At 44.9% G+C, this 16,910-nt stretch overlaps 1 protein-coding gene across 2 annotated transcripts in view; it reads right to left on the bottom strand.

Annotated features, from left to right (window-relative positions):
- Window positions 1-16,910, bottom strand: part of dennd4b (DENN/MADD domain containing 4B) — a 64,602-nt gene that overhangs the window by 20,435 nt on the left and 27,257 nt on the right. For both annotated transcript variants that reach the window (XM_030072954.1, XM_030072955.1), the window contains exons 2-19: window positions 16,307-16,666; window positions 14,770-15,025; window positions 13,923-13,992; window positions 13,600-13,769; window positions 12,180-12,421; window positions 11,424-11,490; window positions 10,676-10,734; window positions 9,474-9,618; window positions 8,072-8,247; window positions 7,785-7,885; window positions 7,341-7,556; window positions 6,608-6,753; window positions 6,107-6,240; window positions 5,898-6,012; window positions 2,606-2,812; window positions 1,275-1,403; window positions 879-1,023; window positions 174-323 (exon numbers count right to left, since the gene is read on the bottom strand). In XM_030072954.1, coding sequence (XP_029928814.1) covers window positions 174-323; window positions 879-1,023; window positions 1,275-1,403; window positions 2,606-2,812; window positions 5,898-6,012; window positions 6,107-6,240; window positions 6,608-6,753; window positions 7,341-7,556; window positions 7,785-7,885; window positions 8,072-8,247; window positions 9,474-9,618; window positions 10,676-10,734; window positions 11,424-11,490; window positions 12,180-12,421; window positions 13,600-13,769; window positions 13,923-13,992; window positions 14,770-15,025; window positions 16,307-16,647 — 2,869 coding nt within the window. In that variant the 5' untranslated portion in view covers window positions 16,648-16,666. The remainder of the gene's footprint in view (window positions 1-173; window positions 324-878; window positions 1,024-1,274; window positions 1,404-2,605; window positions 2,813-5,897; window positions 6,013-6,106; window positions 6,241-6,607; window positions 6,754-7,340; window positions 7,557-7,784; window positions 7,886-8,071; window positions 8,248-9,473; window positions 9,619-10,675; window positions 10,735-11,423; window positions 11,491-12,179; window positions 12,422-13,599; window positions 13,770-13,922; window positions 13,993-14,769; window positions 15,026-16,306; window positions 16,667-16,910) is intronic.

Below are 16,910 nucleotides of genomic sequence, written 5' to 3'. Positions count from 1 at the left end.
TGGAAAGCTGAGACTCTTGTGGATTCAATGAGCCACATTTGATTCCTGTGTGATGATGTTGGCCCCCATAGATTAGATTGACAATAAGGGCGAGTTTCTGAGAGATTTCTAAAATGCAGTTCTTACAGAAATCTTTTGAAAGGATTTTGCAGGAGGCTGTGTGTGTCACTTACTGTCGGCCGAGGTCTTCATGCTGCTCAGGCTGTTGCTCTTGACCAGCGGGCCGGTCAGAGACTCGTGGCTGGAGCTTTCACTCAGCCCGCTCCAGCTGGACTGACGAATCAGAGTGGAGTGGGGGCGGGGCCTTTGGTCTATCGCGAAGTCTTAAAAACAAAACAGGAGGCACTTGAGCTTTATATAATGAGCCACCATGAGATATTACACAAGTGAGTGCCTTAACTGCACAAATTAATGCATTCAACTAATATTTTCATGTCAAAATACTAAACACAAAGCACACTGTATTCTGAAGTTTTAGGAAGTTATAATAGGTTCAAGAAAATCCATTTCTCCTAATTAACAAGTAAATTTAACATGATTTGCAAAAAAAGGTGCTCCCGAATCTAATCAATCACCAATTATCAACAGAGAGGGATCAATGACTTTCAAGGTAAAAGGACCTGAATCTGGCTTTTATTTAAAAAACTGGTCAAACTCAGACATTATAAAGAAACCCTGCAGATCTCCATCACACTCAGGAATTAGGGTTTTAACAGAAAATAATTTAGGGCCAATAAAAAATAAGCTATTATTTTATTTTTTCTCATACTCCAAAAACACTACAGGACTCTTCTGCTGAGGAAGCCTTGAAGCTTGAGGTTTTCTTGAGTTAAAAGACATTTTCACTGGCGGCATCTTGACTTTTTCTTCACACCGACCTGCCCGCGACCCCACCGAGCCGCTCTTCTGCCGCCGCTTGATTGGCTGCCTGAACTGGGCCACAGCCAATACGACGTTCCGCAGCTTGGCCCATCGAAGACGGCAGCCCTGATTGGTGGAGGGCCACTTGCTCTCCAGCACCGCCTGAGGAGGGAGGAGAGACGCTTCAGGTTCAGCTTCAGAACCGCCGGCTGATCCGCTCTGCCAAATTATTTCTTTACAAGGTGAAACTTTGAAACTTGAGCCAAATATGAGAAAATTATCCTAAAGATGAAAAAGAAATCTCCTTCGATTCTGTTTTGTAATTCTGTGATAAAACGTAGCAGCAAACAACTTCTCAGATGTGGTTCAGTGTGTGTGTGTGTGTGTGTGTGTGTGTGTGCGCGCGCTCTGACCTTGTTGTAGTATCCGTATGTGATGGTGTTGGGTGTGATTCCAGCCTTCTTCATCTCCAGCAGGACGCGCACAGCGAGGACGGGCTGACCGTACTGACCACACAGCTGCATCAGGATCCGGTAACACACCTGTTAACACACACACACACACACACAGTCACACACTGGGACTCAAACTTGTGCAGCAGTGTGACCATAATCATTATCATTATTATTATAAGTGCTGCCTCTGTAGAAGGTGACATGATGCTTCTCAGGTCTCAGAGGGATGTGGGTTTGGGATCTTTTTGTTTAAAACCTAAAAGCTGAGCTCGTTCTGCACCTGTATAGAGTGGTGAAGTCCCGCCCCTTCTGGTGGGCCCCCATGGGACCTTTCGGAGCGAAAAAAATGAATGGTGTTCAATAGACAGAAAATAATTATTTTCTGGTCCCCCCGCCGTTATGCCATGGATTACACAAATGTTGTTTATAGGCTTAAATAACAAATTTTCATGTCAAGAGTTTGACCGTTTATTGCTCCATTGTTCAGTTAAATGCTGTTGAGAAAACACAGTTAGAAAGACTACATGCTGTGTCGCGTCTGTGACGTCACGTCATCGCCGTTTCCCTCCATCCAGATTCAAGTCAAGATGCCGGTGTGTTTTGTTCCCGATTGTCCGTGTCTCCGAGGGCCGACGGAGCGCCGGGCCGGGCGGGAGGGCGAGCGGACCCCGCCGCCGGGCGGAAAAAATCAGAACCTCAAAAACTCAGAACCTCAAAAACTCAGAACCTCAAAAACTCAGAACCTCAAAAACTCAGCGTGGAGCAGAGAAATGGCCATGTCTGTTGTAGGCTTCCAGTGCGGGTGGTGACGTATATCATTCACACCGAGAGCAGCGAAGAGTTGTAGTTCACAAAGCGGCTCACACAAAACCTAGCATTATTAATATTCTTCGTGCTAAATTGTAGTCTTCTTTGCGTGAAAAATTATCTTTAAATATCACAAACAACATATGTGAAATCCATTGCACAATTCAAACGGGACCAGAAAATAATTTTTATCTACCCATTGGATCGCATTCATAATTTTTTGCTTTTGAGGACCCATGTACCGGAAGTGGGTGGGCGGGACTTCACCACTCTATTTGCACTATGGTTCTTACAAAGAGTCACATTATCAGTTGAAATGGGCGGGAACATGCCTGCCTAAAATAAAAAAATCCATATTGATGCATCCCTGCCGCTGCATTTACTTCCTTTTTTTGCTTCTGAAAATAACTTCATAATTGGTGCCTTCAGTTTAGACGATATTTAAGCTGGTGACCATGACCTTTGACCTCGCCGCGCCTCACCTCGTCGGGCAGCACCACCTTGCGGTTCTCCATGTGTTTGAGGACGTCGTAGGCCGTGTGCAGCGCGCGCACCTTGGCGCTCTCCGCCCGCACGAAGGTGGGCAGGTAGATGAACCAGAGGCCGTAGCAGTGACCCAGCAGGCACTTGGACCACATGTCCGGCACCGCCGAGTACTTCTGAGCTCGCTTCTGGGCCAGCTTGATCTCCTGCACGCGCACACACACACACACACACACACACACACACACACACACACACACACACACACACACACACACACACACACACACACGTTTTCAAGACATGAACACGTAGGAGTGGGGAAAAAAATCAGTTAAGTGCCACGATTCTTTTTTTTTTTTTTTTTTACGGTTTTGTTTTTTTTCCCTTACTGAATTGATTTAAAGTAAAGGTGTGTAACTGGTAACTAGACGGCCTCAGGTATCTGCTGGTACTGAGCACGTCATGCTAGGCTAAATATCGCTGGAGAGTTGGGCTAAAAACCATCTGTCAAATGTGGATTGTAACTGTGACTGTAATGTACATGTGAACACGGCTGTTTCTGCTGCTGCTGTCAGCGACCAAACAAACAGGCTGCCCCCGTTATCTGGACCGAGCACCATGACACAGTCAAAAAACAAAAAAAAAAAACAAAAAACGAGTAGCTGGTTAAACTCTGCTCGGTCATCATTCCCCTGCAGCCTCACAGCGTCCCCGCAGCTCAGTAACACGCCGTTCAATTCCACATGTACAGTTTCATGTTCACACGTGTGAACCAGAGAGATTTCTGTCGTCTTAGTGGTTCAAATTCAAATCGGAGGAGTTGTCAAACTATGAGGGACAGTACAAAAAAACTATGTAATGCTGGAGTTTTCATCAAGGTGTCATTCTGGTGGTTGCCATGGCGGCGCGCATAGACGCAGCGGCTGCAGCTCTCCATTCTCGGTGCCGTATTCTATGTTTTTGTATGTGTGAACGGTTGTGTTTTTAGCTTAAAACACCACCTTATGTTGGGCAATGTACGCGTACAGTCGTCAGCACCTTTTGAGCTTGGGATTGTGCTGTGAGGTACCATTTTCGCCGGACTTTCATCGCTGCCAGGACATTCCGGAGGACGCCGTTAGAACACCGGGGTCTCCATGGATAGTTCTTCCCAGTGACAAGTCCAGGAGGAAACGTAAACAAGCAAAGGAAACAACAGTTATCAGGACCTTTTGAGCTTGGGATTGCGCTGCGGGATGCCAATTTCACTGGACTTTCATCGCTGCCAGGACATTCCGGAGGACGCCGAGGCTGCAGGGCCGGCGCGTTGACACGGCTGAAAGGACAGCCCTTTGGGCCGCCGCCTCCCAGCTTTTTCCAGCGCCAGGTCCATGGCGAACACGGGATGACGAACTGTGCTTGCACATCCAACAAGTGTTTCCGTGACTGTTGCATTTTTTCTGATATCAGAGACATGGCTGCAGCCATCTATTACTGGACTTGGCTATTCAACTAGAAAGATGCACGATGCTTTCTATTCTCCCCTGCACCGAAAGGACTGAGCCCTAATTTCGTTGCATTATTATACGTATATGATTGTGCAATGACAATAAAATCTATCTATCTATCTATCTATCTATCTATCTATGAGGCGTCCCAGATGGGCTCATCGCTGTTCCTGGGTTATGTCACGCCTGTTGGCCACAGCTGACGTTCATATTCGGGCCCGATTGCTGGGCAGTTGTCGGCACAAATTGAGGTAATGTTCTTAATTTTATAATTATCCAGACAGACGTCTGTGTCATGCGGCTTGTATGATGCTTTTAATGACTGGAAATAAAAAGTCAAGCCCAGTGTTTGGGAGCAGGCTGCAGTAAAGAGGGGAAGTGGAGATACATGAAGAGTCCTATAATCACTGAAGCCTGAACTTAATCACCAAATGTCTGATGATATTACAGTTTTAATCTTGCAGAAACACAGGGCTGTAAAGCAGCTCTAATTTAGCCAAGAGAGCATTTAATGTCCCTCCTCGCCTTCAAGTTGGCTGACATCTTATTGTGGCAGAAAACTCTTCAAATCCACACAGACTTCAGTCAGAGTTAAGCTCTGAGTTCTCCGTCAGCCTCTCCAGCCTTTTCCTGACCTTCAAATCCATTTTTCTCCTGTTAGAGGGATCTGAGGGGAGCTAATGCGCTTGGTGTTTCCATCCCAAACCCACCCACACTGAGTCTGGGGCTTCTGAATATTGGATAAGAAGTGAAATATTAATAATCATTAAATTAAAATGGCACAGCATGACCGTCAACAGCATTCCTCCTCCTTTCTTCATATGGGGAAAAATGGGTCACAATGTGGAGTCGCTCTGCTGATTTCTGTCTCATGCACTACATTATTCAGTATGGGGACATTTTAAAATATGGTTTAACTTGTGCAAGAGGAAAAATGCTGCAGTATGTGCCATATTCAGTTTTGATACCGTCTGCCTCCTGATCTGTCACAGCAGCACAGTCTTAATAAAAGTCTCTGACGTCCTAATTTTGTGCTGTTCGCAAAATAAAAGCCAAATGTGACCTTGATGCAGGACTCGGTGTGCTAACGAGGCCTTTTGTTCCAATTTTCTGTGATAAACCTAACTTCTAACTATAGTCTAAGGGACAAATGCCATAGGTATGATTTCATTTATATTCGTTTATATTTATATTTATATTTAATGACAGCATGAGATAAATGTAATCAAAAGATTATTTTTTTTAGATGAATATATCATTTCTGCTGCTGTTTCTCAGCCAGACTGGAGTGTCAACTCTTTAAACCCTAGCTACTCTATTATTAATAATCTGATTTGGTCTTTTTTCCACTGTCATTTCATCTTTCAATTTATTTTTTTCAGTTGAAAAATTAATCATTTAGTTTCTAAGAGTCAAAAATAAATCCAGAGTCTGATGGGAAATGATCAGAGCCCAAACTGGCGTCTTCAAATGTCTTCATCAGTTTGACCAGCAGCAAAAAATACCCAAAGTATTAATTTTATAAAAACATGAGCGGGGGAGAGGAAAAAACTGAAGCTGGGGTCAGAGAATGTTTACTGGATAAATGACCTGAAATGATCCATCAGTTATCAGCTTATCAACTATAATCCATTAATTTTCTGTCGGTCAACTACCTGAAGAAAAGCCTCGTTATTGTGGAGTGAAGACTGATGACAGACAGGATCTAACTGACCTCTAACTGTGATCAATTATTAGGAGTAGGCCTTGATTTGAGGCACAGTGTCCTTGAAGGAACTGCTTCCATTATGTGGTGTAGTACCTGCTTGGTGCGCCGGGGGGCGGGGCTACTGGGGGCGCTGCCCTTGGCTGGCAGGCGGAGCTGGTCCTGGGGCTGGTCAAAGAGATCCAACCTCAGGATGGGGAAGGTCTCATAGCTGGACACAACAACAGCCTGTCAGCACTTATGATCCCAAACATGGTTACAGGACACCTGGACTGACTGTCTTGGGTTTAAGGTGGACAGCTCACCTGTAAGGGGCGGGGCTCTCTGACCCGTCGGGCTCCTGCGGCTCTTCGGGAGGCATGATGAAGACCGTGTGTTCTCCGCCGTGACTCTCATCCAGATCGATCAGCCGCACCTCCTCCGGCTTTTCCACATCCACCTGCCAGCACACAGTTCATGCCAAGTCACTCTTTGGGCCTGGATCTTAGGGACAAAGTCTGCGTCCAAAAACCTTGACCCAAGGCCCGAAATAACAGAGAACACGGCTTGATGTCAGACAACAAAGTTTGTAATTCCTGTTTCCATTTTGACGTTATTGTCCATATGAACACATATCCATAACAAAATGTAAATGAAAAAGGCCCCAGACAGGAGCCCTGAGGGACTCCAAATCACACAGCTGCAGTAGTGCCAGAAACTCTGAACATCTGAACTCAGAAATCAAACTGAAATCAAAGTGAAGCACCACACATGCTTGTATACCTTCTCCGGATGACAAAACCTACATCGTAACGGCTGATTCTGACCTTCTGGACGCACTCGTCGAAGAACTCGAGGCAGGCGTGGCGGTCACTGACAAAGGAGCACTCCTCGATAAACTGAGTGAACATCTGAGTCCGGGTCAGCTGGCTGTAGAACTTCTGGTGGGTTCGTTCCCGAGACTTCAGGAAGCCTGCAGGAGGCGAGGAGAACAGGTGAGCACACACCTGGGTTTCCAGACGCAAAAAACTACCTGAGACTCAGGCAAAACACTACAACTTCTTCCCTCTACCAGCCACGTGACAAATAATTAAAAAGCAGCAGAATCCTCCCTTTACACCTCATTCTCCACTGTGAACTGTGTTGACTTGCTCGTAAAACTGTGATATTAAAGTTGATAGAAGTTTTTTTTTTTTACGTCATATTTTGTTCTTGTAAAAATGTGATGATATTTTGTTCGATGTTTGACATTGTTGGTGCTCTTCAAAGGTAATCCCAAAACATTAAGTCCCCTTCAGGTGCATTGATTCCAAAAGGATAATTGATTGATGAGAAAAAAAAGTTCATATAGACAGATATACATATCTACACATTACAGGTGTGTATTTCCTTGTATTTGAAAACTGATGAGGGAGGAAACTGTAACATTTTCTTCTTTTTGAGCACTTTTGACTTTGGTCACATTTTTTTGCTCTTGAGCACCTTGTGTAAATTTTATTTTTTATTATTTTTTTGTTTTTTTTTTTTGTTTTTTTTTGCGTGGTTGCAGCGCTGACGCACCCTGCAGGTTGAAGAGCGAGCTGCAGTCAGTGGTGGTGTCGGACGGCGCCTGCGTGATGGGCAGCAGGAAGCTGCGGTAGCCTCGCAGCAGGCAGCTCATGAAGCGCAGGAAAGCCTCCTGGATCTCCAGCTCCAGCTGCTTCTGACGCCCGTAGATCTGATCGTAGTCGGTCAGCAGGAACTCCAACGTCGCCTCCTCCTGGCCGGGAGTGCAGACTGCAAGGACGAGGCGAGGAAAAAAAAAAAAAAGCCAGGAGGAGAGTTATTTGATTTGATTTATTAAGTGACTTCAAAACACATGATGCAAAAGGTAGAGGAAGGTGTGTGTGGAAGTCATTAATGACTAACGGATACATTTGTATTATTAGATTATGTAAACGATAGAGAATGATGAGGTCATATGAAACGAGAGGATCTGATTGGTGGTGGACAGCTGTCACTCACTCTTCTCGAGGGTTTTGTGCAGGTTGGTGAGAGAGTTGAACAGAATCTTGGCGTGCTTCCTGGGCAACGATCGCCACGACAACGGCTTCTTGTCCTCTGATCTGGAGGGAGAGGGGGAAGAGGGGGAGAAATCACCATGGTGACAGATCTCTTGATTGACACCTGTCAAAGTTTTGTTTCATTTGTGGAAAATCTGCTCGGTCCGCTGGAGCAAATCATAAAACTTTTGTGAAAACACTCAACACACTGCTGCTGCATGTGTGTGTGTGTGTGTGTGAGAGACTCACTGGAAGATGGTGTTGGTGTCGAGGTCGACACACACGACGTCGGCCGGCGGGTCGTGCAGGTCGAAGTAACTCGAGTGAACGCCGACGATGAACGGCATCGGAGCGAGCAGCACATCAGCCATCTGCAGCGGGCAGAGAGGGATGTAGGGACAGGGCCAACGCAGGGGGAAGGTCATCTGCAGACAGACAGGCAGGCAGACAGACAGACAGACAGACAGACAGACAGACAGACAGACAGACAGACAGAGACAGGCAGAATGAGAAATACTTTATTGATCCTGAGGGGGAAACTGGGTCGGCTGCAGCTTCTCAATTCTAAAGAAAAGAACTAAATTATAAGGAATAGACAGAAATACAAATCACTGATTCTTGGGAATTTGGATAAAACAGGTTTTAATTTTGAAAAAAAAAGTGAGTTAAATTACAAAATCTGAAGGTATATCATAATAGGCCAAGGTCTTGGCTGTTCAGCAATGTACCGGTGCAACCTCATCATTTTGCATTTTTTTTCATAAAATAGGCGTTTTTCCAGTTATTAGGCTACTTATACAGAAGTGACGGTGTTGACAATTTATGGTTGTGACAGTAGCAGTGTCCAAAAATATGAAGAGATTTAAGAGAAAACAGCAAACTTCCAGGAGCCTGAGCGGTCTTGAAGCATGCAGTAGAGCTGAAGGTTTGAAAAGGGCTCCTCAGGAATGTAATTGACCTTGCAGTTTTTTTATTATTATTTTTTAAATATATATCTGACGGTGGTGACGAATATCTGGGACACATTTTGAGCAACAACAAAATAATAGTAAATATTGTTCAAAACCCATCGTTTGTAGTTTTTAATACTATGATGTAATGATGTACTCTTTCATGTGGTAAAGATATTATTCAATGAAATTATTACTTTTTGTTGTTTTAATCAAGTTGAAATGATTATCTCCTATCCGAGGACAACTGGTTTTGTAGGCCATGGGCCAACATATAATCATTAAATTAATAAAAATTAAAAAATAAACCTATAAAAGAACCTTACAAATGTGCAAAGGACCCCCTGATTATGCCCTTGATTCTTTTTATTCATTAAAATGTTGTAAATTTCCAGCAGAAATAGCATTTTTCTTAGTGGGACATGATTTATCCAAATTCCCAAGAATCAGTGAAATATAAAAATATTTGCCTTACAAGTTTTAACAAAGTATGTGCATTATGCATGAACACGTACATTAATCCAACAAAATATTACAACAATAAATACAGTAAAAAGTCTACCTCTGTACACCTCACATACACAGGGAGACTGCACAGACCCTGACCCTGATGTAGTGTGGTGTGTGTGTGTGTGTGTGTGTGTGTGTGTGTGTGTGTGTGTGTGTGTGTGTGTGTGTGTGTGTGTGTGTGTGGGGCTCACAGAGACGAGCGCCTCGCCCACGGAGGTGAGCACGTCGGGCCGCAGCGAGTGCAGCAGCAGCTTGTGCTCGGTCAGGACGGCCAGCAGCAGCGTGCAGGCGTTCTCCGGCCCCAGGTTCTGCAGCAGCTTCAGGAAGCTCGCCCCGCTGCCACGGCGACGCAGCAAGTCACACACACACACACACACACACACACACACACACACACACACACACGGGACAGGACCATTCAGTGAAACTCAACATGGAAACGTGGAGTTGAACGCATTGAGACCAACAGTAAGCAGCACGTCTCTGAGCCGTGTGAGATGGAACCAAACTAACAAGGATCAAACAAACTGTGGCTCTCAAACTCCTGTGGCTTCAGCAGCACCATCACTGACTCCTGAATCCCAGCACTGAGGACGGGGAAGAAACAATTCTCTGAAGTATCGCAATTCTTTTTTTTTTTTTTTTTTTTAAATGATTTATAATCAATTTTTGAACTGATTTAAGACAAACAGACTGATATCATATGAAACTAGAGGACCTGAGGAATCCTTTGGTCCCCTGACCTCTGACCTCCAGCTGTGTGAATGAAAATGGGTTCTCTCCCCTCTGCAGACACGCCCACCTTCTGCTAATCCCAAAGCCTGCAGTCCACATGTGTTCTTGTGGTGTGTGTGTGCAGACTGGGGCCTAAACAGGAGGCTCAACTGGTCAGGACCAGCTAACTGGGAAATATTTCAAAGGAGGAGCATTACTGAAAGAAGGTTGAGAGCCACTGGTTTGGACCGTGCACACACACACACACACACACACACACACACTGCAAAAAGTCAAAATCTTACCAAGATTATTTGTCTTATTTCAAGTCAAAAATGTCTTATTCCTAGTCAAAATATCTCATTACACTTAAAATAAGACATGATCACCTCAGAAGTAACTTGTTTTTAGACAATTTTCACTTGTTTCAAGTGAAAATTTGCTTGTTTCATTGGCAAAATTTGTTTCTTGTTTCTATCTAATTTTCACTTATTTCAAGTGAATTTTCACTTTTTCCACTGGCAAATTTTGCCAATGAAACAAGCAAATTTTCACTTGTTTCAAGTCTAAAAACAAGTTACTTCTGAGACAAATAATCTTGGTAAGATTTTGCGTTTTTGCAGTGCATCAGGCGTGAAAAACAACTGAGATAAATCGTGTTTGGTGAGTCGTCACTGACCTGAGCGGCAGCGGAGAGGAGACCGGCTGGCAGAGCAGCAGGTTGTCATATGGAGAGAGCTGCAAGACAGAGAGAGAGTCAGAGACACACACACACACACACACACACACACACACACACACACACACACACACACACACACACACAGAGCAGGGCGGGGTCCCCTTCACCATGTAAACTGGTTTATTTATTTGATCAGTCTGTATGTTCTGTCACACAAATAAAAAAAAAGAAGCAAAATTAACATCATGAATTTACTGACAGGAAAATGAACTAAACCCACCCTGACACACACACACACACACACACACACGCTGTGATCATCTCCTTCATGCAGCTCAGAATCACATCTGACCCCAGATCAGCTCTACTCTATTCAAACTCTGTGCAGAGCAATTTGCCACATGATTGGACGGCATCGCAGCAAAGGACTGATTCTAATTGGCTGCCGTTACCCGGTTCAGTCTGCGAGCAAAGCGCCGTCTTCCTGTTGAGGCAGGAAGTGCAGGATTAAGGTGAGAGGGTTTTTCCTGTTTCTCTAGTCTGATGAAGAGAGCAGACAGACGGGCCACAGAAACAAAACATTCTCCTCATCAATCTACGTCATATTTTTGTGCTCCTGGCATCGGCTTGGTACTGAGGCGCCGGCTGTCGTGGCGTCCCTAATCTGGATTAGCGTGAAAAGGCCTGAAAGACGAGCAGGTGAGTGAAACATGACAGGAAGTGTGGAGTCGGGCGGGGTGCGTACCTGGACGAGGATCCGAGGCCGCTGTGGCGAGGGGAACGGGACGTTGTGCATGAAGCTGGAGATGTGCCTGCAGAGAGAGACATCACACACTCTGTCTGCCTGCCCAGAGAAATCAAACTACCAACCCAGCAAAAACACATCCATCACATCACATCAGAACGGACTACATCTGCTTTTTACAAAACAAACAAACGCAAACATCTGCAAAACTGAAACCTCAAGCTAATTCAAACTTTAGGAAAAAAGAAGAGCGAACATGAACTCTTTACAGTATACATGTTTTTTTTTTTTTTAATTATATGGAAGCAAAATCTAATCAATACATTGATGAAAAAAGGAAAAGGGTTTCATGTTGATAAATGGTGATAACTGATAGATTTATGATGGCCTGTTAGGGCAACTGTAGGGAAAAAAACAAAAACTGCGGAGCCAGGGGAGGGGGGGGGGATAGCCCAAGAAAAATAAATTTACGAGAAAACACTCCGAAATGTATGAGGAAAAAAAAAAAAAAAATCACAAAATTATGAGAGAGCCACGGACAGAAAGGAAAAGAAAAACTAGTTTTCTTTTAGTTTTTTCTCGGAATATTATATTACATATTAAATTTTAAATAACCCCAGCTCCCCTGACTCCAGATTTTTTTTCCTCCCATGGCCCTGATACGCCATCGCTGAGCTCATCTAGTTTGACTGAACTATATTTTATCCTAAAAGCAGGTGAGGTTGGGTTAATGAGGCCCCGCCCCCTCAGACTGACTTCTCCAGCGGCAGGACGTGCGGTCCGGAGATGGAGTATCTGTAGACGAAGGTGAGGAACTTCTGGAAGACGGTGAAGAAGGGCCACTGGGAGAGCACGCACACGCTCTTCTTGACCTGCAGGCTGCGGCTGGTGATGGGCCGCCGGTCGACCACGCTGAGCAGGCCGAGCCGCACGCTCTGCCGCTCCGACAGACGCTCCCGCGGGAACGACTCGTAGAACTGGATGGCGGCGCCGTAAACCTGCCGGGAGGAAGAGGAGCGACACCGGGGGTGAGACCGAGCGACCGCACCGAGCCGCGAGCCGCAACCGTGAAGTCTCCAGCGTTCACGGCAAAATCCCCAAAATCTGACTCAGCTGGCAGAGGATCAGTTTATTCACTCCTGTCCAGCTGTTAAAAAGCTGGACAGGAAGTGACGCTGGAAGACGTGACGTTACACTCGACTCCTTATCGGTTCATGCTGAAAAACAACTTTTAGTTTGGGGAACTGGAGTTTTACACAATTAAAAATAGTTATCACAACTTTATTTCAGAGTTTTATCTGAGATAAAAAAAAAAAAAAAATACACTACTCACAAAAAGTTAGGGATATTCGGCTTTCGGGTGAAATTTCAGGATGAACCTAAAATGCATTCTAACCTTTCCAGGTGAACTTAATGTGACCTTCTGTAAACTTTTGAATGCACATGTCCAACTGTTCAGTGTTTCAGTACTTTTTGCACAAGTTGCTGTTCTCTAACAAGGAGCTTAACGGCAAAATTCACATCAGGTGTTTGATGCTCCAGCTCATCGAGGTCGTATCATTAGGGAACGGCTGCTGGAGACTGGGGTACCTCAGATGGAGTGGCCTGCACTTTCTCAGACCTGAATCCCATAGAAAACCTATGGGATCAGCTGAGTGGCCGTGTAGAGGCTCGGAGCTCTGTACCCCAGAACCTCAATGTCCTGAGGGCCGCCCTTCAAGAAGAGTGGGATGCCATGCCTCAGCAGACAATAAGTCGACTTGTGAACAGCATGAGACGTCGCTGTCAAGCTGTAATTGATGCTCAAGGGCACATGACAAGTTATTGACACTGACATGTTTTGTTGTGGTATATCCACCACTGTTGTTGGCTTTTGTTTCAAGAAATTGTTTGAGATGAGGAAATCACCAGTGTATGCTTCTACTTAAATGCCCTACTTTCATGATATAATATCACTGTAGCGTCAACTTTTTACATTTTCCATAAATTTCACCCAAAAGCCAAATATCCCTAACTTTTTGTGAGTAGTGTACATTTGTTGCTACAAAATCACTAACTTTTGTATAAAAGCAAAAGAAAACTGGAGGCCTGTCATGTTCTATTCCAGAAATAAACCTGTGTGTGTGTATGTGTGTGTGTGTGTGTGTGTGTGTGTGTGTGTGTGTGAGAGAGAGACCTTGTCCCCGGAGGCGGAGGTGAGGACGAAGGTGGAGAAGACGGGGAGTTGGTACTTGGTGTTGAGAGGCCAGCTCTCCACGGTGACGCCCATCGGGAGGCAGAAGACCGGCACCGACTCTGGCAGAGGGAACGACTCCAGGTCCTGCTCCGGATACCTGCTGATGAGACCTGCACACACACACACACACACACACACACACTGAGTGACACACCTGAACTCACTGGTTAAGAGCTGTGGCCCCGTGCTTTTGTCCAAGACTCAGCTGATTAATAATAATAAAAGTTAATCTGACAATCAACACGGCCCACAGTGATACTCACCGGCCTCAAACACCAGGGCGTTGGCTTTGGCCACGGCTCGCTTGTAGCACAGGTACAGAGCAGGACCCCACTGAGAAAACAACAACAACAACAACAACAACAACAACAACAACAGCAGAGTGAGTCCAGCACCAACACACAGCAACACATTCACTGTTTGTTTGTTTTTAAAATTTCAAGTTTCGTGTCAAAAACCCAGGGCTGCAAGTATGAATCACTTTCACTGCTGATTAATTGATTATATATCTTTTGATTAAATTATGAATCATTTTGTGTATATGGTGTGAAAAATAAATGATGTCATCATCAGCCTGAATGATGTGTCTGAGCCTGTTATTCAAACTGTTTTGCCTCTTTTTTTTTTTTTAACTCAAATGGAGGCGGATCGCCGTCCTTGGTGTTTGACCTCAGAGCTTTTGAACGCAGCTCAACCCTGTTTGGAAAAGAGCTGCTGCAGCATCTGCATCCTCTGACAGCGAGAGGAGATTTAAAAAGAAAAAAGAAGGAGAGAGAGAGGGAGAGAGAGAGAGAGAGAGGCAGGCGGTGGCAAAACAGACAATATTATCATGTAAAGAAAAGATAAAGAGAGAGTGTGGAGAGAGCAAAGAGAAGCTGCAAGAAACAGGAAGCGGCAGAAGGAAAAGCGATGAAAATGAAATGAGATGATGAAAGAGTCTGGCAGGAGAAATAAAAAGAGCTGAAGGGAAAGTGATTCTAGGTAAAGTACGGCGTTAAAAGTGTGTTGTCTTTCCACATAAAATGCTGAAGGAGCATCTAAACATTAAAGAGAAAACCATTATCAAGAAAAACAATGGAAACAGCCGGAAGCCCCGCCCCCTGCGCTCACCATGCCGGTGTTGAGGTTCTTGTCCACGCGGCAGAAGGTGTGCGGCGCCGTCTCCCCCTTGCTGGGCAGCAGCAGGACGATGTCGGTGACGCCCAGCGTGTGCAGGCCCTGCGAGTCCAGCGCCCGCCGGTACGTCAGGAAGACCCGGTGCGCCGCGGGGCCGCCGCCCGCGCTCAGGCTGGCCGAGCGGCTGTACGGCGTCGTCTCGATGACGTACCAGCCCTGCTTCGGCGTCTCCTTCCCTTCATACAGAACCCTGCAGGGGGCGGAGCACAGGCCCGTCAGCGCGTGTGTGTGTGTGTGTGTGTGTGTGTGTGTGTCAGGCCGGACAACAAAACACAGTAAAATTAAAGATCTGGAGAAAGAAAATGCAAAAGTTCTAATAATTAAATTCTAATAATTAAAATATGACTAAATATACTGCTATTTATCATGTGTATACTGTATATTTCTTCTAAATTGGCACATTGACCTACCTCTATGCACATTTTATACACCTATGCACACGGTTTTTTTGCACATTGCTTTTTGCACACTGGGTTGTACTTAGATCTTATTCTTTATTTTTTTTTATCTTTTTTATTTTATTTAATCTGTAATCTGTGGATACTGCTGAAAAACTGCGAATTTCCTGCGGGATGAATAAAGTGTCTATCTATCTATCTATCTATCTATCTATTAATATTATGTTATATGCATATTTCAAAATTCTTTAGTCTGTTCACACCTTTTCATACTGCAGGTGTTTCAGTTTGTAATAAATGATCAATAGACTGATACTTGATTGGGATTCTACATTATTTGCATGAGTAGATAGATAGATAGATAGATACTTTATTCATCCCGAAGGAAATTCGCAGTTTTCAGCAGTATCCACAGATTACAGATTAAATAAATAAAAAATAAAGAATAAGATCTAAGTACAACCCAGTGTGCAAAAAGCAATGTGCAAAAAACCGTGTGCACAGGTGTTTGAGCCTGCTGCTGTTACCTGGACAACATTAATAACGCTGCAGTCCATCATGTGTCATTTCCACATTTCTATTTAAACCTCTGACTGCTCAGCTGTGTGTTATGGAGACCAAATAACCTTGTGGAGATGATCTTTTTTTGTTTTTTTTTGTTTTTTTTTGGGTGGAGCTGACTCTGCAGCCTCGGCCTCCTGGGCTCCTCCCACAGGAAGCATCAGAGTTTAACTCTGACTCTTTTCAAACTCCTCAACTTGAACTCTGCGTCCGAAGCAAAGCATCACGTTTCCTGAGTCCTTTCAGCAAATCAAAACACAGTCAGCTGTTTCACCAGCACGACTTTTACTGATGAGGATTTTTAGAATAGAACAGCAAAGAGTAGAACAGACAACAAGCAAACATCCAATCAGTATGAAACTAAAATAAATACTGTAAAAAAAAAATGCATATCGCACTTAAACAGTATGTTTTATAGTGCATTTAAAATGAATTAATTACATTTATAATAACAACAACGATGTTTATTTGCTGTGTGTGTGTGTGTGTGTGTGTGTGTGTGTGAGCCTCACCCCAGGTCCAGGATGGGGGGCTTGTCCCGTCCCCGGCGGTAGCACAGGTACAGGTGTGGGTTGTTGATGAGGCCGGCGCTCAGCTCGGCCGGGTGGCCCCCCGGCGTCCTCTCGATGCAGGTGAAGCCCTCGGGCACTTCCTCCCCGAGGCCGCGGGCGATCACCGCCAGGTCGGTCACCGGCTCCACCGCCCGGCCCGGCGAGCACGAGGAGGACGAGGACGAGGACGAGGAGGACGAGGAGGTCTTGCCGTCGTCGTCCAGGGGCCTCCAGGGCCCCGCGGGGTCCAGACCCGCCACCACGAAGTAGTCCACCAGCTGGGGACATTTCTCCTCTGTCATGCCGCCTGTCTGCCCGCCACTGCACACACACACACACACACATACACACACACACACACACACACAGTTTTAAACACTTCAGTTCAGATTTTTTCCTAAAAATTAAAAAAAAAAAAAAAAAAAGACGTCTCAACAACAATAACAACATGACAGCTCCTAATAAACACACCTGTAGGAGATGTGACAGGTGAGGTGTTCAGGCTCTGTGCTCCTACGTCTCTCTCTCTCTCTGTCAAATTTCAATGATCAAACTTCATATCAAA

This window comes from Myripristis murdjan, chromosome 16, assembly GCF_902150065.1.
Source record: "Myripristis murdjan chromosome 16, fMyrMur1.1, whole genome shotgun sequence".
In the NCBI taxonomy this organism is placed as follows: Eukaryota; Metazoa; Chordata; class Actinopteri; order Holocentriformes; family Holocentridae; genus Myripristis; species Myripristis murdjan.
This window is presented reverse-complemented; position numbering and strand designations above follow the sequence as displayed.